The sequence below is a fragment of the Pseudophryne corroboree genome, chromosome 3 (genome assembly GCF_028390025.1).
Source record: "Pseudophryne corroboree isolate aPseCor3 chromosome 3, aPseCor3.hap2, whole genome shotgun sequence".
NCBI lineage: Eukaryota > Metazoa > Chordata > Amphibia > Anura > Myobatrachidae > Pseudophryne > Pseudophryne corroboree.
Window position 1 is genome coordinate 616,662,410 of NC_086446.1, and position 24,107 is coordinate 616,686,516.

A 24,107-nucleotide genomic window follows, 5' to 3' on the forward strand; every position below is an offset into this window, starting at 1 on the left:
AAGGTACCTCTTCTACAACAAGGGAAGGGGTATTATTCCACTCTTTTTGTGGTACCGAAGCCGGATGGCTCGGTAAGGCCTATTCTAAATCTGAAGGCCTTGAACCTGTACATAAAGAAGTTCAAGTTCAAGATGGAGTCACTCAGAGCAGTGATAGCGAACCTGGAAGAAGGGGACTTTATGGTATCCTTGGACATCAAGGATGCGTATCTCCACGTTCCAATTACCCCTCACACCAGGGGTACCTCAGGTTCGTTGTACAAAACTGTCACTATCAGTTTCAGACGCTGCCGTTTGGTTTGTCCACGGCACCTCGGGTCTTTACAAAGGTAATGGCCGAGATAATATTTCTTCTTCGAAGAAAAGGCGTATTAATTATCCCATACTTGGACGATCTCCTAATAAGGGCAAGGTCCAGAGAACAGCTAGAGATGGGTTTAGCACTATCTCAAGAGGTGCTAAAGCAGCACGGATGGATTCTGAATATTCCAAAATCCCAATTAATGCCGACAACTCGTCTGCTGTTCCTGGGGATGATTCTGGACACAGTTCAGAAAAAGGTTTTTCTTCCCGAAGAAAAAGCCAAGGAGTTATCTGACCTGGTCAGGAACCTCCTAAAACCAGGAAAGGTGTCTGTACATCAATGCACAAGAGTCCTGGGAAAAAATGGTAGCTTCTTACGAAGCAATCCCTTTCGGCAGATTCCATGCAAAGGGATCTGTTGGACAAATGGTCAGGGTCGCATCTTCAGATGCACCTGCGGATAACCCTGTCGCCGAGGACAAGGGTATCCCGTCTGTGGTGGTTGCAGGAGGCTCATCTATTGGAGGGCCGCAGATTCGGCATGCAGGATTGGATCCTGGTGACCACGGATGCCAGCCTGAGAGGCTGGGGAGCAGTCACACAGGGAAGAAATTTCCAGGGAGTGTGGTCGAGCCTGAAAAAGTCTCTTCACATAAGCATTCTGGAACTAAGAGCAATCTACAATGCTCTAAGCCAGGCGGAACCTCTGCTTCAAGGAAGACCGGTGTTGATCCAGTCGGACAACATCACGGCAATCGCCCATGTAAACAGACAGGGCAGCACAAGAAGCAGGAGGGCAATGGCAGAAGCTGCCAGGATCCTTCGCTGGGCGGAGAATCACGTGATAGCACTGTCAGCAGTATTCATCCCGGGCGTGGACAACTGGGAAGCAGAATTCCTCAGCAGACACGACCTTCACCCGGGAGAGTGGGGACTTCATCCAGAAGTTTTCCACATGCTATTAAACCGTTGGGTAAAACCAATGGTGGACATGATGGCGTCTCGCCTCAACAAAACACTGGACAGGTATTGCGCCAGGTCAAGAGATCCGCAGGCAATAGCTGTGGACGCGCTGGTAACACCTTGGGTGTACCAGTCGGTATATGTTTTTCCTCCTCTGCCTCTCATACCAAAGGTATTGAGGATTATACGGCAAAGAGGAGTAAGACTAGTGGCTCCGGATTGGCCAAGAAGGACTTGGTACCCGGAACTTCAAGAGATGGTCACGGACGATCCGTGGCCTCTACTTCTGAGAAGGGACCTGCTTCAGCAGGGTCCTTGTCTTTTTCAAGACTTACCGCGGCTGCGTTTGACGGCATGGCGTTTGAATGCCAGATCCTAAAAGGAAAAGGCATTCCAGAAGAAGTCATTCCTACCTTGATAAAGGCAAGGAAGGAAGTCACCGCGAAGCATTATCGCCGTATTTGGCGAAAATATGTTGCGTGGTGCGAGCAGCGGAGTGCTCCGATGGAGGAATTTCAACTGGGTCGTTTTCCTACATTTCCTGCAATCAGGATTGTCTGTGGGTCTCAAATTGGGATCTATTAAGGTTCAAATTTCGGCCCTATCAATATTCTTCCAAAAAGAATTGGCCTCAGTCCCTGAGGTCCAGATTTTTATCAAAGGAGTACTGCATATACAGCCTCCTGTGGTGCCTAAGGTGGCACCGTGGGATCTAAATGTAGTTTTAGATTTCCTCAAATCCAATTGGTTTGAACCACTAAAGAATGTGGATTTGAAATATCTCACATGGAAAGTGACTATGTTACTGGCCCTGGCTTCGGCCGGGAGAGTATCTGAACTGGCGGCTTTGTTTTATAAAAGCCCTTATTTAATTTTCCATTCGACATAGGGCAGAGCTGCGGACGCGTCCGCATTTTCTCCCTAAGGTGGTATCAGCGTTTCACCTGAACCAGCCTATTGTAGTGCCTGCGGCTACAGACGACTTGAAGGACTCCAAGTTGTTGGACGTTGTCAGAGCCTTAAAAATATACATTTAAAGGACGGCTGGAGTCAGAAAATCTGACTCGCTGTTTATACTGTATGCACCCAACAAGTTGGGTGCACCTGCTTCTAAGCAGTCGATTGCTCGTTGGATTTGTAACAAAATTCAACTTGTACATTCTGTGGCAGGCCTGCCACAGCCTAAATCTGTTAAGGCCCATTCCGCAAGGAAGGTGGGCTCATCTTGGGCGGCTGCCCGAGGGGTCTCGGCATTACAACTCTGCCGAGCAGCTACGTGGTCAGGGGAGAACACGTTTGTAAATTTTTACAAATTTGATACCCTGGCAAAGGAGGACCTGGAGTTCTCTCATTCGGTGCTGCAGAGTCATCCGCACTCTCCCGCCCGTTTGGGAGCTTTGGTATAATCCCCATGGTCCTTTCAGGAACCCCAGCATCCACTTAGGACGATAGAGAAAATAAGAATTTACTTACCGATAATTCTATTTCTCGGAGTCCGTAGTGGATGCTGGGCGCCCATCCCAAGTGCGGATTATCTGCAATACTTGTACATAGTTATTGTTAACTAATTCGGGTTATTGTTTAGGAAGCCATCTTTCAGAGGCTCCTCTGTTATCATACTGTTAACTGGGTTTAGATCACAAGTTGTACGGTGTGATTGGTGTGGCTGGTATGAGTCTTACCCGGGATTCAAAATCCTCCCTTATTGTGTACGCTCGTCCGGGCACAGTACCTAACTGGAGTCTGGAGGAGGGTCATAGGGGGAGGAGCCAGTACACACCACCTGACCTGTAAAAGCTTTACTTTTGTGCCCTGTCTCCTGCGGAGCCGCTATTCCCCATGGTCCTTTCAGGAACCCCAGCATCCACTACGGACTCCGAGAAATAGAATTATCGGTAAGTAAATTCTTATTTTTTTCCTTAAATGAGATAGGTGAAGTTCCCAATGCGTTTCGTCTGATAAGACTCCTTCAAGGGGTAGGGATACAATGGACCTACAAGTCTATTTATAGCCAATATGGCTTGGTGGGAGGGTCCTAGCTTCACAGGGAGTCATGTGATACAATTATATGCTAAATACTTCCAATCTACTAAATAGTGCAGTCTAAAACGTGTCAGGTTATTTGGAGCTGATATTAAATAAAAACGAGTGAGTTTCAGAGTTTTAAAAGGACTTAAAAGCATTGAAATCCGTCTCAAACATTACAATTGCGGCACTTCCGCCACACTTCCGGTGACGGAAGACGTGAATCGTCACTTCCGCCCCACTTCCGGTTGTGGCGGCGCAAGCGGCGGCGCGATGTTGTTACATAGTCCTCAGTACATCCTCCTAATGTCTGTGATCCAGGGGAAAAAAAGAGTCTCTTATTATGTTCTTTCCCGGCGGCCATATTTGGTAGGATTTTGTCCATAGGTTTTCAGGCTGCGGTGGCCATTTTCTAGTGTATCATGTATGTCAATGCTCCGGTATCCATGGTGACCATTCCACATAGAAATAAAAATAAATTACATCAGAGGTGCATGATTATCAGTTCACATTCATATATTAGCAGCTTCAGATGGATAGTATATTATTAATCTCATAATATTAAAAGGACTAAAAAGTTAAAGGTGCAAGTGCTTGTTTATATTATAAGTGACTCAGAATCGTTTATGTACATAAAGTGACTCAGGATTATTTATTATTTCAAATATAAATAACAGTGCTAAGATTCCCTTATCTTTATAAGGTGCTTGTGCATTAATAATTTAAGTAGTGAGTATATAAGTACGGTGTATATAGCTATTGGTGCTTGTATACCACGTGCTGTTTACTCATATTTCTAAATATAGTGTATCCATTAAATTTATATTATATAATTATATAGAGTGTACCTTTCTCAGGCCACTATTGATTTGTGTACCTGATCTTCCCAGATGGTCCCCCCTACTGGTACTGATCAGGCCCAACGCTGCTTGGCTTCCAAGATCAGACGTGTTTGGGCATTTCCAGCGTGGTGTGACTGTAACGACGACGTGCCTTATGGATTCACACTCCAACCCTTGGGATACTTACTAAAGTGTTTATTTCTCTATCGTCCTAGTGGATGCTGGGGTTCCTGAAAGGACCATGGGGAATAGCGGCTCCGCAGGAGACAGGGCACAAAAGTAAAGCTTTCCGATCAGGTGGTGTGCACTGGCTCCTCCCCCTATGACCCTCCTCCAAGCCAGTTAGATTTTTGTGCCCGGCCGAGAAGGGTGCAATCTAGGTGGCTCTCCTAAAGAGCTGCTTAGAAAAGTTTAGCTTAGGTTTTTTATTTTACAGTGAGTCCTGCTGGCAACAGGATCACTGCAACGAGGGACTTAGGGGAGAAGAAGTGAACTCACCTGCGTGCAGGATGGATTGGCTTCTTGGCTACTGGACATCAGCTCCAGAGGGACGATCACAGGTACAGCCTGGATGGTCACCGGAGCCTTGCCGCCGGCCCCCTTGCAGATGCTGAAGTAAGAAGAGGTCCAGAATCGGCGGCAGAAGACTCCTCAGTCTTCTAAAGGTAGCGCACAGCACTGCAGCTGTGCGCCATTTTCCTCTCAGCACACTTCACACGGCAGTCACTGAGGGTGCAGGGCGCTGGGAGGGGGGCGCCCTGGGAGGCAAATGAATACCTATTTTGGCTAAAAATACCTCACATATAGCCTCCGGAGGCTATATGGAGATATTTAACCCCTGCCAGAATCCGTTAAGAGCGGGAGACGAGGCCGCCGAAAAAGGGGCGGGGCCTATCTCCTCAGCACACAGCGCCATTTTCCCTCACAGAAAGGCTGGAGGGAAGGCTCCCAGGCTCTCCCCTGCACTGCACTACAGAAACAGGGTTAAAACAGAGAGGGGGGGCACTAATTTGGCGTTAGAAATATATAAAAAAGATGCTATAAGGGAAAACACTTATATAAGGTTGTCCCTATATAATTATAGCGTTTTTGGTGTGTGCTGGTAAACTCTCCCTCTGTCTCTCCAAAGGGCTAGTGGGTCCTGTCCTCTATCAGAGCATTCCCTGTGTGTGTGCTGTGTGTCGGTACGTGTGTGTCGACATGTATGAGGACGATGTTGGTGAGGAGGCGGAGCAATTGCCTGTAATGGTGATGTCACTCTCTAGGGAGTCGACACCGGAATGGATGGCTTATTTAGGGAATTACGTGATAATGTCAACACGCTGCAAGGTCGGTTGACGACATGAGACGGCCGACAAACAATTAGTACCGGTCCAGACGTCTCAAAAACACCGTCAGGGGTTTTAAAACGCCCGTTTACTTTAGTCGGTCGACACAGACACAGACAGGGACACTGAATCCAGTGTCGACGGTGAATAAACAAACGTATTCCTTATTAGGGCCACACGTTAAAGGCAATGAAGGAGGTGTTACATATTTCTGATACTACAAGTACCACAAAAGAGGGTATTATGTGGGATGTGAAAAAACTACCGTAGGTTTTCCTGAATCAGATAAATTAAATAAAGTGTGTGATGATGCGTGGGTTCCCCCCGATAGAAAATTATGGGCGGTATACCCTTTCCCGCCAGAAGTTAGGGCGCGTTGGGAAACACCCCTTAGGGTGGATAAGGCGCTCACACGCTTATCAAAACAAGTGGCGGTACCGTCTATAGATAGGGCCGTCCTCAAGGACCAGCTGACAGGAGGCTGGAAAATATCATAAAAAGTATATACACACATACTGGTGTTATACTGCGACCAGCGATCGCCTCAGCCTGGATGTGCAGAGCTGGGGTGGCTTGGTCGGATTCCCTGACTAAAAATATTGATACCCTTGACAGGGACAGTATTTTATTGACTATAGAGCATTTAAAGGATGCATTTCTATATATGCGAGATGCACAGAGGGATATTTGCACTCTGGCATCAAGAGTAAATGCGATGTCCATATCTGCCAGAAGATGTTATGGACACGACAGTGGTCAGGTGATGCAGATTCCAAACGGCACAAAGGTGTATTGCCGTATAAAGGAAGAGGAGTTATTTGGGGTCGGTCCATCGGACCTGGTGGCCACGGCAACTGCTGGAAAATCCGCCGTTTTTACCCTAAGTCACATCTCTGCAGAAAAAGACACCGTCTTTTCAGCCTCAGTCCTTTCGTCCCTATAAGATCATATCTGCCCAGGGATAGAGGAAAGGGAAGAAGACTGCAGCAGGCAGCCCATTCCCAGGAACAGAAGCGTTCCACCGCTTCTGACAAGTTCTCAGCATGGCGCTGAGACCGTACAGGACCCCTGGATCCTACAAGTAGTATCCCAGGGGTACAGATTGGAATGTCGAGACGTTTCCCCTTCGCAGGCTCCTGAAGTCTGCTTTACCAAGGTCTCCCTCCGACAAGGAGGCAGTATGGGAAAAAATTCACAAGCTGTATTCCCAGCAGGTGATAATTAAATTACCCCTCCTACTACAAGAAAAGGGGTATTATTCCACACTATATTGTGGTACTGAAGCCAGAAGGCTAGGTGATACTTATTCTAAAAAATTTTTTGAACACTTACAAAGGTTCAAATCAAGATGGAGTCACTCAGAGCAGTGATAACGAACCAGGAAGAAGGGGACTATATAGTGTCCCGGGACATCAGGGATGCTTACCTCTATGTCCCAAATTTGCCCTTCTCACTAAGGGTACCTCAGGTTCGTGGTGCAGAACTGTCACTATCAGTTTCAGACGCTGCCGTTTGGATTGTCCACGGCACCCCGGGTCTTTACCAAGGTAATGGCCGAAATGATGATTCTTCTTCGAAGAAAAGGCGTCTTAATTATCCCTTACTTGGACGATCTCCTGATAAGGGCATAGTCCAGGGAACAGTTGGAGGTCGGAGTAGCACTATCTCGGATACTGCTACAACAGCACGGGTGGATTCTAAATATTCCAAAATCGCAGCTGATCCCGACGACACGTCTGCTGTGCCTAGGGATGATTCTGGACACAGTCCAGAAAAAGGTGTTTCTCCCGGAAGAGAAAGCCAGGGAGTTATCCGAGCTAGTCAGGAACCTCCTAAAAACAGTGCATCATTGCACAAGGGTCCTGGTAAAAATGGTGGCTTCCTACGAAGCAATTCCATTCGGCAGATTTCACGCAAGAACTTTTCAGTGGGATCTGCTGGACAAATGGTCCGGATCGCATCTTCAGATGCATCAGCGGATAACCCTATATCCAAGGACAAGGGTGTCTCTCCTGTGGTGGTTATAGAGTGCTCATCTTCTAGAGGGCCGCAGATTCGGCATTCAGGATTGGATGCTGGTGACCACGGAGCCCAGCCCGAGAGGCTGGGGAGCAGTCACACAAGGAAAAAATTTCCAGGGAGTGTGATCAAGTCTGGAGACTTTTCTCCACATAAATATACTGGAGCTAAGGGTAAATTTATAATGCTCTAAGCTTAGCAAGACCTCTGCTTCAAGGTCAGCCGGTATTGATCCAGTGGGAAAAACATCACGGCAGTCGCCCACGTAAACAGACAGGGCGACACAAGAAGCAGGAGGGCAATGGCAAAAACTGCAAGGACTTTTCGCTGGGCGGAAAATCATGTGATAGCACTGTCAGCAGTGTTTCATCCCGGGAATGGAAACTGGGAAGCAGACTTCCTCAGCAGGCACGACCTCCACCCGGGAGAGTGGAAACTTCATCGGGAAGTTTTTTCCACATGATTGTAAACCGTTGGGAAATACCAAAGGTGGACATGATGGCGTCCCGTCTGAACAAAAAAACGGGACAGGTATTGCGCCAGGTCAAGAGACCCTCAGGCAATAGCTGTGGACGTTCTGGTAACACCGTGGGTGTACCAGTCGGTGTATGTGTTCCCTCCTCTGCTTCTCATACCTAAGGTGCTGAGAATTATAAGACGTAGAGGAGTAAGAACTATACTCATGGCTCCGGATTGGCCAAGAAGGACTTGGTACCCGGAACTTCAAGAGATGCTTACAGAGGTCTTATGGCCTCTGCCGCTAAGAAGGGACTTGCTTCAGCAAGTACCATGTCTGTTCCAAGACTTACCGCAGCTGCGTTTGTCGGCATGGCGGTGGAAAGCCGGATCCTAAGGGAAAAAGGCATTCCGGAAGAGGTCATTCCTACCCTGGTCAAAGCCAGAAAGGAGGTGACCGCACAACATTATCACCACATGTGGCGAAAATATGTTGCGTGGTGTGAGGCCAGGAAGGCCCCACAAAGAAATTTCAACTCGGTCGTTTCCTGCATTTCCTGCAAACAGGAGTGTCTATGGGCCTCAAATTGGGGTCCATTAAGGTTCAAATTTCGGCCCTGTCGATTTTCTTCCAGAAAGAATTGGCTTCAGTTCCTGAAGTCCAGAAGTTTGTCAAGGGAGTATTGCATATACAACCCCCTTTTGTGCCTCCAGTGGCACTGTGGGATCTCAACGTAGTTCTGGGATTCCTCAAATCACATTGGTTTAAAACCAGTCAAATCTGTGGATTTGAAGCATCTCACATGAAAAGTGACCATGCTCTTGGCCCTGGCCTGGACCAGGCAAGTGTCAAATTGGTGGTTTTTTCTCAAAAAAGCCCATATCTGTTTGTCCATTCGGACAGGGCAGAGCTGCGGACTCGTCCCCAGTTCTCTCCCTAAGGTGGTGTCAGTGTTTCACCTGAACCAGCTTATTGTGGTGCCTTGCACCTACTAGGGACTTGGAGGACTCCAAGTTGCTAGATGTTGTCAGGGCCCTGAAAATATGTTCCAGGACGGCTGGAGTCAGGAAAACTGACTTGCTGTTATCCTGTATGCACCCAACAAACTGGGTGCTCTTGCTTCTAAGCAGACTATTGCTAGTTGGATGTGTAATACAATTCAGCTTGCACATTCTGTGGCAGGCCTGCCACAGCCAAAATATGTAAATGCCCATTCCACAAGGAAGGTGGGCTCATCTTGGGCGGCTGCCCGAGGGGTCTCGGCTTTACAACTTTGCCGAGCAGCTACTTGGTCAGGGGCAAACACGTTTGCTAAATTCTACAAATTTGATACCCTGGCTAAGGAGGACCTGGAGTTCTCTCATTCGGTGCTGCAGAGTCATCCGCACTCTCCCGCCCGTTTGGGAGCTTTGGTATAATCCCCATGGTCCTTTCAGGAACCCCAGCATCCACTAGGACGATAGAGAAAATAAGAATTTACTTAGCGATAATTCTATTTCTCGGAGTCCGTAGTGGATGCTGGGCGCCCATCCCAAGTGCGGATTATCTGCAATACTTGTACATAGTTACAAAAATCGGGTTATTATTGTTGTGAGCCATCTTTTCAGAGGCTCCGCTGTTATCATACTGTTAACTGGGTTTAGATCACAAGTTGTACGGTGTGATTGGTGTGGCTGGTATGAGTCTTACCCGGGATTCAAAATTCCTCCCTTATTGTGTACGCTCGTCCGGGCACAGTACCTAACTGGCTTGGAGAAGGGTCATAGGGGGAGGAGCCAGTGCACACCACCTGATCGGAAAGCTTTACTTTTGTGCCCTGTCTCCTGCGGAGCCGCTATTCCCCATGGTCCTTTCAGGAACCCCAGCATCCACTACGGACTCCGAGAAATAGAATTATCGGTAAGTAAATTCTTATTTTTACTCTGAAATGGTGAACATTGGTGATTGTGAGCTGTGACGGGGGGGGGGGGGAGGGGGGTGGAAGGGGGAGAGGAAAGCTTGCACTTAGGAAGGGAATGTAGGGGCCGGGTGGGGTGGGGGAAGGGGGATGGAGATAAATGAGGTTTTAATACCGTATTTATAAAAAGGAAGCGATCTCGTAATTGTCGTTGAATCCTTTCGGCTGTAATGTCTGTAATTGGAATATCCAAAACATCTCTCGACGTGACAGTTTGTTGGCGAGATCTCCTCCTCTCTCTCCCAATTTCACCAGTTCTATGGCTTTGAATGTCAAGGCTTCTGGATTGGAGTTATGTGTTGAGGTAAAATGTTTGGAGACAGCGTGGCTCTCCACTTTGTTCCTAATGTTCCTCACGTGTTCCTGTATCCTCAGCTTCAGCGGTCTCTTTGTCTTCCCGATGTATTGTTTGCCACAGTCACATTCTAGGAGGTAAATGACCGATTGAGTATTACAATTCATATATTCCTTAATTCTGTATTCCTTTTTCTTCTCCATGTCCATAAAGGTTTTCCTGTTGGGGTGTAGGTATCTACATACATTGCATCGCCCGCACTTGTAGGAGCCCACACATTTGGGCCAGGTATGGTCTTTTTCTTGGTCAGTCCTTAACATACTTGGGGCTAAAATATCCTTCAGGTTCCGTGATTTTTTAAAAACTATTTCAGGATGAGGAGGGAGGATTTCCTTAAGAATAGGATCCATGAGCAGTATTCTTCAGTGGTTCCTAAATGATTCTCGGATGGATTTTTCATGCCGGTTGAAGGTTGTTACAAAAGCCGTGGAGTCTTTTGTTTTCTCCCTTGTTTTATATTCTATATATATATATATATATACACACACACATAGCCCAGGTAGGCGACACTCACAGCTACTGAAAAAGGACAGCTACTGAAAGACTCCTGTCAGTCTTTCAGTAGCTGTGAGTGCCGCCTACCGGGGCTATGGATATGTGGTGACGGGGATTTGCCTCATTACTTATGAAGGGCACCAGCCTTTTTTACCTTTATTCTCACTGTATGGAGTGCTGCTAAAGTGCTGATATATATATATATATATATATATATATATATATAAAATGGGGTTGGTATGGATACCCATACCCTTAAACCTTTTCTATTTGCTCCGTAGGGTCCAGCTGTTGTCTCCCTGGAAAGAATCCCTGCTGACTGCTGGAGCTGTATAGATAGGTTCCTTCCCTCCCTTATCTGTTCCCCTCTTTTTTTTTTCTTTTTCTTGATGCTGTTCTGTCTACACGTGTCCTTACTCGGCTTTTCCTCCTTTCGATATTGACTATATAGTCAAAATCGCGAAGAAAGTTAGTGGAAATCGCAAGGTGTTAGGAGGTAGCTTGCGATACCGATTCGATCCCGATGCACACTCCCGCGGGGTCAGTATCACAAGGCTGGATAGACTGTGCAGGGAAGTCAATCTTGACTATATAGTGTACTATCTAATACAAAGTATAGTCACAATTAGCACTTAGTCAAAATCATACATAGTCAAAATCGAAAGTCTAAATTGGTGCTTCTGGGCTCTGGGGGAGTTCAAGGGAAATCACATAGTCAAAATCGGGCATAGCAAGGATCTCACCGTGTATACGCACCTTTAGAGCTACATGTATTCACTACAGTGGCACCAGATCTCAAGTGAAGGTTTTGCAAGTATATTTTAAATCTTAGAAAAATAATGCAGTAACCAGCCCCAGACCTCTTTGACTGTGCTGTTATGGGAAAATAGTAGGGAAAAAGCAGTGTGATGCAGAATCGTAGTACATCCTATTTCATTAGATGCATTTCTACGAGATTATCCCTGTGTGGGCGTTTTCTTGGAGCCAAGTATTTCCTTGGCTTTGTTAGAGTAGTAATGTCTTTGATAATAACTTTTTATTACCAAACTGTTTCTCTTCTCTCACAGAGATTTTGATGATTTGTGTGTATCCTTGGTATCCTTTCCTGCATATTTCTGCTTATGCCCCTTTCACACATAGGGGGTATGCAATTAGGTCCGTTTTTTTTCCTAGGCAAAAAAACCCTGGACTTTTCACTGTTTTTAGGCAAAATGAGGAGCCGCCCTATTCAATAGCAGGGCCGTTTTTTTCGCCTTCAGCAGGAGTGAAAAAAATGTGGATTGGCGAATCAACATGTTTCCTGACCTGCGCCGGTGAAAACCTGGGCCGTTTTTGCAGATTTTGAGACATTTTTAGACAATTCCTTTTCACTAAAAAAAAAAAAAAAGTAATAAGGCATTGGCGAAAATGCCTTAAAAACAGGCGAAAATGGTCCTTAATTGAATAGGCAGGGGGCAAAATCAACAGCTCCGAGATTACTGAAGCAATTTGCATACCTCCCTCAGGGGGACATGTACTAAGCAGTGATGAAAGTGGAGAAGTGAGCCAGTGGAGATGCTGCCCATGGCAACCAATCAGCTGCTCTGTATAGCTTTATAGTATGCAAATTATAAATGTTACATCAATGCTGATTGGTTGCAACTTCTCCACTGGCTCACTTCTCCACTTTTATCACTGCTTAGTTCATGTCCCTCATAGCCTTTCAACCCGGGTTTTTGCTGGGGCTTGTGACTCGACCTGGTCTCTGCTGTGTGTAAATAGACAATTAATTTGTACACATCATTCTTTCTTAGTAACACTTCTTGTTTATTGGATTTAAGAAAGACTACAACTGTCAACTTCATGTCCAGTCATTAGAGCCAAATACACCTGGACTGTATTGCTAATTCCATTCTATGTTCTATTCATTGCAATTTGAAAAAATAAACTTCAGGTCAGACTGACCCTGCTTATATTTTTCTTTGTGCAGTTTAATTTCCCTAAATTAATCAAAAGCTTTAAATGTAACTTACTCTGTATAGATTGTTTGTTTCATTGGTTTAATTAAAGTGGTACATATAATTGTTTCTATTTGTACTGTACCTTCAAAGGGTCATCTTATATACCAAAAGCAGCAGAGAAATGACATGCAAATAAACAGTGTGTACCACATTGTAGTTGCAGGGAGCCTTGGGTGGGTGGTCCAGGACCAATTCAAATTGTGGTAACTCTAACAGACAAAACCGGTGCTGGTTGCTATCAGTCATAATACATGTGGACAAACAGAAGCGAAGCTTGTCCCTCACCACATATTTGAACCTAAGGATGATATATAAACAAAATTTATGTAATGTGATTTTTTTCTCTCTAAATTTTGCAATAAGAAACCTTTGGCCTAGGGGTGCCTTAAAATTTTTTGTGATACTTTAGGGAGCCGTGATTGGGAAGCACTTGACTAAAATATGTGGGAGTACACTAAAATAAAAGTAATGTGCACAGGTAAATACAGTGATTTGCAGTTACGTTCCTTCATCACATTCTAATCCCCTCTGCGCACAATGGATCACCACCCTACCCCTGCCGACACAGGATGTTAGAGCATCTGCTAAACTAGGTGAAAGAGCACAGTGTTCTTCACTGCATCAACTCTTAGGGCAATTGAATCTATCCAACCATATCTTTTAAAATATATTTAAACAAACATAAGTAATACATATTATTCCATACAGAGATGTTCCTAAATTTAGCTGCCTTTTTGTTTTTAACTTCGCCACTGGGAGCTTAGGGTAGTGCTGCTGTTTTAACTTTGCAAGTCTTATTACTTCACTATGTACTGGCTACATCTGGAGAACCCCTCTTTTTAATGTATAAATTGTAATTAAATGCTGTTTTTTGTTTTCCAGATTTGTAGTGCAGGCCGTGGGGAAGAGGACGATGGCGAATTTTCTATTTGCCTTCTTGAGAAACGGTTCATCCCAGTGCATTATCCAATCATTAACCTATCTCCAATACAAGAGACCAGTGCTGGATTTCATGCAACTTTGCAAAGGACTACCATTTCTCAGTTCATAAGTGGCGCATTATTAGAGGCAACTGCATTGTTGGGTGCACGAAGTGGTCTTCCCAATTTGCTTGGTGGCTTAACTGGAAGAATAATGCTGAAAGGTAAGCACTTGATGTGTTTGCATTTATCCTAAGACTTGAAATCTTAGTGCAGAAAGTAGTAAGGTGTAAGGCTGGGTTCACACTGGTCCATATATCGTTTGTCATGTCGATGGACAACTATATCGTGAGTGGATAGTGAGTATGTACACCTGATACGAAATTGTTCACAGACATATCGCGTTGGCCATACAGAACAGCTGATACCATGTATCGTGCAGATTTATATCGGCATGTCTGGCTGTGTGTATGTGTAACCTGCTTGACTGCCTGTACACTATCTGCAGGGACCACCAACACGGACGTCACAGCTGTGATGTCTGGACCGACGTACCGAGCTACCAATTAGTAAGTGTGTATAGCTTACCTTATCAGCTGCTCAGTTGGCATGACGGACTGTTGACTGCTTTATCTATGTAATGTGTATCCAGCCTTAACAGTGCAGATTTTCAGATATTGTTGACACAGGAGCATACCTAATAATTTTTTACCTGGTTAGAGTAGATGGTGGGAATAGCATGGGTGGCTCAGGCGGCCTAATTTGTGAAAATGTTTTATTTCAGACACTGCAGGCCTTTAACAAATACTTACCAGGTTTAATGTTGCTGTTTTATGGGGCCTTTAGACCAGCTGAATTCTTCTGACTGACTCCATTGTTTGTTTGCAGCCTGTGCAATCTTATACCCCCTTGCTACAGAACAGGGTATTAGGTGTCACTTTCCTAGTCGCCAGTGTTCCTGCATTTTATATTGGTGATTTCTACAGTATGTATCGCACTGGCTTGTTGACCTCTCCCCAGTGTTTTATCTTGGCTCTGATTTGTTCTGCTTGTTATTGGCCTTGAATTGTGATCTGACCATCCTTGTGATATACCCTTTAGGCATTGCCGTTACCAGACCAGGCTTGCAGGCTACTCTCTGCTATCTTATTTGGAAACCACCCAGGGTGCAGCTAAGCCCATACCTCTTTGGGGGTACCTGATGAAAGCCAGTAGTACATTAGATTCTATGCCCGTGGTATTGGTTGTACCAATCCGAGCATATCATTAGAATCCACATGTCAGTCCGGAATCTTGACATTTTAATTGTGAATACGGAAAATACATCTAAAATTGTTTAAGTGTACCACTCGACCTTAAACACAAGTTGGTTTATATCAAAGATATACTTGAAAACAGTCATAAACTTGTAAGTCAGTAGCTTATTATAACTGAATTTATTCTGGGGAAAAACATGAATATTGGGGCAGATGTATTAACCTGGAGATGGCATAAGGAAGTGATAAACCAGTGATATGTGCAAGGTGATAAATGCACCAGCCAGTCAGCTCCTAACTGTTAATTTACATATTGGAGCTGATTGGCTGGTGCATTTATCACCTTGCACATATCACTGGTTTATCACTTCCTTATGCCTTCTCCAGGTTAATACATCTGCCCCATTGTTCTTTGTGAGTCTTAAATGGCTTGGAATATAGTGTCCCATTGAATGGGAAGTTGTTATGTGAGGGACACTGAAGCCACCACTGCCTTCATGACACTGTTGCAGTATAGATCAGAGCAGTACTAATTTGTCTAAAGCTTCCAGGTAAACTTGCTGCTTTAGGAGTAAGCTCAGGATTTTATCTTTTTCCGATTCTTTTATTTTATGTATGCCTTGCATAGTTTGTGTAAAATCGTATGTTTAGGAAATATCCATGCTAGTTATTTTTCTTACTGTTTCATCAGCTATGGGGTTGTTGCTGTAGTAAAATATTTAATGGCAAATAACTGCTAAAAGATTTTCCATTGCTATAAACACGGTTACTAATGAAGATATCTGAAATGGCATGCAGTGTGAACCTGACCTCTAGTTTTTACTTCAACGACTGAGGCCATCCTCCGAGCGGTTTTTTTTTCTCTGCGAAAATGTAATGTAATAAGACGCACGTGCAGCTTCTGCTGATTAAAATGATATGCAGCATGCCTATATTATGTGTTGTGTCAAAAAAGAATTTATGGCACAGAATATAAGCATGCTGCATATTATTTTAATCAGCTGGTGCATCCTATTACATTACTTTGCATCTAAGACGCATTTTCGCGAGAAAAAAACTCAGATGATCAACGCTACTGAGTCCCGCCGCAGCATGGTGTAACTTCAGGGGCTGTTTAGTGTGACTGGAGCAAGGATATAAGAAGACCCATCGGTAGATTGGCTCAGTATCTCCAATGCACACAAAGAAAATCACAGTTTAGAATTCTACAGAGCTTGTCATAGTGGTGTCACCAATAGTTGCAATGCTCGTGAGCTAGGGTTCGATTCCCGCAAAGGACACACTTGTATTCTATATCTGTGTAAAGATTAGCATGTTCAGTTTTTTTCTAATTTTCCCAAAACAAGTTTTGTCATACATTGTGTACAGTCTCAGACATGGACACAGATAAACAGTCAAAATTAGAAAAACACTGTAGGTGCTACTTATTACACAAATAACAACTAAATAACACAAAAAAACTTACTGCACAATATACAAGTGTGACTTTTCAAATTACAAGAGTCATATCTTTCTGAGACTCCGTTTATTGTACTTCTTCCTGGGCCAATCGGCATTGAAGTAACATTTATAGTTTGCATACTTTAAAATTATACCGAGCAGCTTATTGGTTGCCAGGGACAACTTCTACACTGGCTCACTTTTCCGCACTTTTAACTGCTTCATGAATAGACCCCTAAGTGTTTATTATTTTCCCCCCCTGTGTTATGCTGACAGTAAAGCACTTTTCATGGATTTACCTGAAAAAGCTGTGTGCACCCTCATTCGAGCACTAAACACTGCACCAAATACACCTGTCAACCTAACTAATTAATTACCATTTTACCCCTTATCGTTACATTATGTAAAATTATATACATACATATTGTATGTGTGTATATCTGTCTATCTATCTATCTATCTATCTATCTATCTATCTATCTATCTATCTATCTATCTATCTATCTAGCTATACTGTAATATGTAGCTTCTTTATTTTGTGCACACAATTGAATTTGTATTCATTATTTTGTTATGAGTTTAAATGTAATTTGGATTTATTATTTAATTTGTATGTTAGTAATTGAAACTGACCATTTCTACGCCTTGTCTAAAGAGGAGGTTGAAATAATGGATTTGTCTGGTTACTCACTACTTAAAAATTATTTTAACGTTGTAGCTGTATCATCAACAACTATAGTTAAGGAATTACAAGTAGTTTCTTTTTTTGTGTATGCAACTTATATTATGTAATTAGGATTTGTTGGGGACAATTTATTTGTGTTATTTAGAGCAATTTTGCAAACATTGTTTTATGTTCCAAATATTGTATTAGCATAGTTTCCAAGATAAGCTTTGGTAATCCTTTTCTTGGGGTCACATGTTACAGATTTGCATAAAGATTTTCAAAGGGTGAATAAGTGTTTTTAGCAGCGCAAACTATGCTGTTTGATTTGTGCATGAATAGCAAAAAAAGATGGACTGATGGTGTCACTTATTATGATCTGCACCAGGCTGTCTACAGTGTAATTATATACATTTATAGTGCTCCTTCCTTCTTTATTTGGATCTAAAAGATTCTCACAAAAAGGCAGATGTGCTAAAATAGACAAAAGGCTTTCCAGAGGTAGCACATTTTATGCAGCTTTATTTTATTCTAAACCATTTTATTTGCAGTAATTTAACAGATTTGTTTGAGATTTGTAAAGCACCGTCCTTCCCTTTAAAAAATGCAGTACATTTGCGAAGTCCCATATTTAGGATTATTGAGTGAATTTAAATCGTTAAAATTCAATATAATTTTATAGCCTATTACTGTGTCTGTATGTGCAAGGGGATCCACTTGTTCTGCACCGTTTGCTTTCACAGTTCAAACTGTATGTAATAGGTCAGTTAAGTTCACAGGACAGGGTCATCAATTTGCCCTCAGCCTATTTGAAACAGATAAATGTGCTGTTTGCATCAGTATTGCACAGGGGGAGTGTGCTAAGCTTGTGGGAGGTAGCAACCTCTCTGCTTCTGTAATAAAGTAAGTGACAACATTACATCAGAAACAATACAGAAACCAGCGCTGGCTGTGCGGATATAAATAATCTGTATGGTTTGTAAAATTGAAAAATAAACAATTTATTTACTAATGAACATTCAAAATAAATATGTATAAAAGGTTATGCATATGGATAAAAGCTAATAAAGTGTAAACAATGCCATAGAATTGGTTTGAATTAAGCTGGCAACTAATTTAAATTTTTTTTTTAATTCAGCCGATCCCCCAAAAAGGTTCCTGTAAATGAGTCCTCATAGGCTAGGACCTCCACCAAATAATAACAGTCAGCAATTAACACTGGACATTACCAGAACAGTTGGAATAATCCCTTGATGTGCTGTCAGACTTAGGAATTATCCATTTATGGCCAAAGGGGAGTCCAGATAGTAGGAGCTTAAGCTGATAATCCAGGTGGTGGAGTGCAGTGTCCAATAAATGCCAAAGGTTGATATCAGGAATCCAAGATCGCTGGTGTGGTGTCGGCTATCAGATTCAGGCTCTACGCGTTTCGCTGGCTACAGGACATCCAGCTTCATCAGGAGCATATGTTAGAGTGTGTAGCAGAAAGTCCTTATATACCCTTTATAATTATGTTATAATGGGCACCTGTGCTAATTGTTGATTTGCTTAGAACAAACCGTCCAGAAAAAACATAAAAACTATATATATATATATATATATATATATATATATATATATATATATATATATATATATATATATATATATACTGTAAGGTCACAAAGGTTAATAACATGAATAAATGCTAAAACGAATATTAGAAAAGGAGATTTTAAAGTTTGTAATATCACTATGATAAACTGATCACATGACCGCATCCGATCATGTGATCAGAGTAACCATGAATCTATTGGTTCTCAGGTTGTATGGGGAAACCTGTATAGTGTTGGCAGGGTATAGTCTAGATGTTGCGGTCACGTGACCCTAACCACGTGACCACACCCATGTGACCGGAAGCTCCATGAATCACTAGGGAGCCCAGTATATAATAGTAATGTAGCTGACGTTGCTGCGTCTGCAGCGCGTCGTGACCAATGTCAGATGACCTGGAAGGAGAGAGAGAGAGAGCTAAATATGTTGTCATAGCAACCGGAATACACCAAAACTGGAGTTGTTGTTGTTGTTGTTATTATTATTATTATCCTTTATTTATATGGCGCCACAAGGATTCCGCAGCGCCCAATTACAGAGTACATGTGCACATAACCAAACCGGAAAACAGTGACTTACAGTTGAAGACAACAAAGGACAAGTACAGGGTAACTAAGCATAACTACACCAGTAAACGACATAGAGATAAGTTCCAAGGTGGCCAAAAAACTGCGGGATTTGGGCAGTTGAGGATTATTAAAGTAAGAAAAGGATAAGCACATGAGGGAAGAGGGCCCTACTCGTGAGAGCTTACATTCTAAGGGGAGAGGTAGACAGACAGGGGTGACACAAATGGGGTACATAGAGAACGTGGAACAGAGGGTTAGGATGAGATTTGCCTTGATTTGGTAAAGAAGTGGGTCTTAAGAGCCCGTTTGAAGTTTTGTAGAGAGATGGAAAGTCTGTGGGGGAGGTAAAGAATTCCAGAGAAAGGGAGCAGCACGTGAAAAATCTTGGAGATAGGAGTGGGAGGAAGTAATCAGAAGACAGGAGAGTCGGCGTGCATTATTAGCAGAGCAAAGAGGACGGGTGGGAGAGTAAAGGGAGATAAGGTCAGAGATGTAAATGGGAGATGAGTGGGTGAGTGCTTTGTAAGTGAGTGTGAGAAGTTTGAATTGGATTCTAAAAGGCAAGGGAAGCCAGTGAAGGGCTTGTAGGAGAGGGGAGGTGGATGTAGTGGGTTTGGTGAAGAAGATGAGCCGGGCAGCAGCATTGAGGATAGATTGGAGTGGAGAGAGGTAATTGTCAGGGAGGCCAGTTAGGAGGAGATTACAGTAGTCCAGTCTGGAAATAATCAGTGAGTGAATAATGATCTTAGTGGCATCCTGGGTGAGAAAAGGTCTGATCCTGGTAATGTTTTTGAGATCAAAATAACAGGTTTGTGAGAGGTGCTGAATGTGTGGTTTGAAGGAGAGGAAGGAGTCAAGGATTACGCCAAGACAGCGTACTTGGGGGCTAGAGGAGATAGTCGTGCCATCAATAGATAATGAGATTGTGGGAGGTGAGGTTATGCGGGAGGGTGGGAAGATGATCAGCTCAGTCTTAGACATGTTGAGTTTAAGAAAGCGCTGGGACATCCAGGAAGAGATAGCAGAAAGACAGTTGGAGGTACGAGTGAGGAGAGCGGGGGAGAGATCAGAGGAGGAGAGGTAGATTTGAGTGTCATCAGCATAGAGGTGATATTGGAAGTTAAAAGAACGAATGAGTTCACACAAAGACGTATAGAGAGCGAAAAGTCGAGGACCAAGGACAGCCTTGGGGGACACCAACAGTTAGTGGAAGTGGGGGGGAGGTAGCAACATGAGAGGAGACTGAGAAGGAATGATCAGAGAGGTAGGAGGACAGCCAGGAGAGGGCAGTATCACGCAGACCAAGAGAGTGAAGGATTTGCAGAAGGAGAGGGTGGTCCACAGTGTCAAAAGCATCAGAGAGGTCAAGAAGAATAAGCAGAGGGGAGTGGTCCTTAGATTTGGCTGCATGGAGGTCATTGCAGACTTTTGCGAGGGCAGTTTTAGTGGAGTGGAGAGAACGGAAACCAGACTGGAATGGGTTAAGCAGTGAGTGAGCGGAAAGAAAGGCAGTGAGGCGATTATAGACAATATGCTCAAGAAGTTTGGAGGTAAAAGGGAGGAGAGAGATGGGTCGATAGTTGGAGAGTGTGTTTGGATCAAGGGTAGGCAGAGTTAATAGATTACTAATATATATGTAGTCTCACAGAATAGCTCCATAAGAACATAGGGAGAGTTATTATTATAAAAAAGGGGGTTATCAGACTGTAATATAAAAACATATTATAACATAGTGCAACAAGTTAATGAGTTAGGTTTAACACACAGCACATACAATATATGCGCTGTGTATATATAAAAAAAGACATATCATCAAATAATAAAAAGTATGTATGTATATATATAAATAAATATATATATATATATATATATATATGTTCATAGGTGGTAAAAAATTTGCGCCTTCAGTGCTTTTTACAGTTAAATGAAATTCTTATATGTGTACCAGAATTCCCAGGAAAGTACACCTGTAGTAAGGTCTTTCTTGGGTATTCTTCCTCTATCCCTTGTAGCAGTGTAGATGTGCTCGTCAAATGCAGTATTAAATACACAGGGAGAGGAGGAATGTGTCAGTATCATGTACTGTCAGAATTAATAAAGTGACTTCGTGCAATCACGGAAACAGTGCCAAGTGCAAGGTGCAACTTTGTTAAAAATACTATAGCAAATCGTGCTTGAAGCAATAAATAAATTAAAAAATAGTGAGTGTTTGTACTTATAAGTGGTAGAAAAAAAGGGGTAATAATTTATGAGACCATTCACTTTTGACTTCCTTATATATGGAAGGGGGGGGGGGTTAAAGGTTCAGTTATCCACCAGAATTTCCACAGCCATGCGCTGTACCTTAAAACCAAATATGCCCCATAGAAAAAAGAAAGCTCTGATAGCGTAATACAATTTTAACAGAGTTTAATAGACTTTACAGACAAAAAAGGTAAAAAATGAACTCGTACAATATAAAAGATGAAATCAAGCTTATCTGAATTTACATCTGTAGAGAGGTAGTGTCATGTAGCTCTCAACGCGTTTCTTCCCTCATGCTACCATTGGGACTTGGGGCATATTTGGTTTTAAGGTACAGCGCATGGCTGTGGAAATTCTGGTGGAACCTGAACCTTTAACCCCCCGCCTCCTTCCATATATAAGGAAGTCAAAAGTGAGTTGTCTCATAAATTATTACCCCTTTTTTTTTTTACCACTTATAAATACAAACACTCACTATTTTTTAATTTATTTATTGCTTCAAGTACGATTTGCTATTGTATTTTTAACAAAGTTGCACCTTGCACTTGGCACTTTGCACTTTTTCCGTGATTGCACGAAGGCACTATTAATTCTGACAGTACATGATACTGACACATTCCTCCTTTCCCTGTGTATTTAATACTGCATTTGACGAACACATCTATACTGCTACAAGGGATAGAGGAAGAATACCCAAGAAAGACCTTACTACAGGCGAACTTTCCTGGGAATTCTGGTACGCATATAAGAATTTCATTTAACTGTAAAAAGCACTGAAGGCACAAAAGTTTTACCACCTATGAACATTACATATTCGCACTTACAGAAATAGAAGTCACCTGAAAACGCATTTGCTGCCACCTTATTCGGGGTGCGAAAATACAGAGAGGCCTTATAAGGACATTTAGAACTTGTCACTTTATTATTTATGGTATATATTAAGTTTTGTGTTGGTATTTTAGATTACATATTGAATTTCTGTGGTAGTAGCGCTTCTTTCACTACTTTTTTATATAGATATATATATATATATATATATATATATATATATATATATATATATATATATTGCTCAAAAAAATAAAGGGAACACTAAAATAATACATCCTAGATCTGAATGAATGAAATATTCTTATTAAATACTTTGTTCTTTACATAGTTGAATGTGCTGACAACAAAATCACACAAAAATTATCAATGGAAATCAAATTTATTAACCCATGGAGGTCTGGATTTGGAGTCACACTCCAAAATTAAAGTGGAAAAACACACTACAGGCTGATGCAACTTTAATGTAATGTCCTTAAAACAAGTCAAAATTAGGCTCAGTAGTATGTGTGGCCTCCACGTGCCTGTATGACCTCCTTACAACGCCTGGGCATGCTCCTGATGAGGAGGCAGATGGTCTCCTGAGTGATCTCCTCCCAGACCTGGACTAAAGCATCTGCCAACTCCTGGACAGTCTGTGGTGCAACGTGGCGTTGTTGGATGGAGCGAGACATGATGTCCCAGACGTGCTCAATTGGATTCAGGTCTGGGGAACGGGCGGGCCAGTCCATAACATCAATGCCTTCGTCTTGCAGGAACTGCTGACACACTCCAGCCACATGAGGTCTAGCATTGTCTTGCATTAGGAGGAACCCAGGGCCAACCGCACCAGCATATGGTCTCACAAGGGGTCTGAGGATCTCATCTCGGTACCTAATGGCAGTCAGACTACCTCTGGCGAGCACATGGAGGGCTGTGCGGCCCCCCAAAGAAATGCCACCCCCACACCATTACTGACCCACTGCCAAACCGGTCATGCTGGAGGATATTGCAGGCAGCAGAACATTCTCCTTGGCGTCTCCAGACTCTGTCACGTCTGTCACATGTGCTCAGTGAGAACCTGTTTTCATCTGTGAAGAGCACAGGGCGCCAGTGGCGAATTTGCCAATCTTGGTGTTCTCTGGCAAATGCCAATTGTCCTGCATGGTGTTGGGCTGTAAGCACAACCCCCACCTGTAAACGTCGGGCCCTCATACCACCCTCATGGAGTCTGTTTCTGATCGTTTGAGTAGACACATGCACATTTGTGGCTTGCTGGAGGTCATTTTGCAGGGCTCTGGCAGTGCTCCTCCTGTTCCTCCTTGCACAAAGGCGGAGGTAGCGGTCCTGCTGCTGGGTTGTTGCCCTCCTACGGCCTCCTCCACGTCTCCTGATGTACTGGCCTGTCTCCTGGTAACGCCTCCATGCTCTGGACACTACGTTGACAGACACAGCAAACCTTCTTGCCACAGCTCGCATTGATGTGCCATACTGGATGAGCTGCACTACCTGAGCCACTTGTGTGGGTTGTAGACTCCGTCTCATGCTACCACTAGAGTGAAAGCACCGCCAGCTTTCAAAAGTGACCAAAACATCAGCCAGAAAGCATAGGAGCTGAGAAGTGGTCTGTGGTCACCACCTGCAGAACAACTCCTTTATTGGTGGTGTCTTGCTAATTGCCTATAATTTCCACCTGTTGTCTATTCCATTTGCCAACAGCATGTGCAATTGATTGTCAATCAGTGTTGCTTCCTAAGTGGACAGTTTGATTTCACAGAAGAGTGATTGACTTGGAGTTACATTGTGTTGTTTAAGTGTTCCCTTTATTTTTTTTGAGCAGTGTATGTATGTATATATATATATATATATA

At 43.2% G+C, this 24,107-nt stretch overlaps 1 protein-coding gene across 12 annotated transcripts in view; it reads left to right on the forward strand.

The window, feature by feature from the left end:
* The window catches only part of PLCE1 (phospholipase C epsilon 1), a 624,299-nt gene that overhangs the window by 331,002 nt on the left and 269,190 nt on the right, over positions 1–24,107 (forward strand). For all 12 annotated transcript variants that reach the window (XM_063961638.1, XM_063961640.1, XM_063961641.1 and 9 more), the window contains exon 3: positions 13,627–13,888. In XM_063961638.1, coding sequence (XP_063817708.1) covers positions 13,627–13,888 — 262 coding nt within the window. The remainder of the gene's footprint in view (positions 1–13,626; positions 13,889–24,107) is intronic.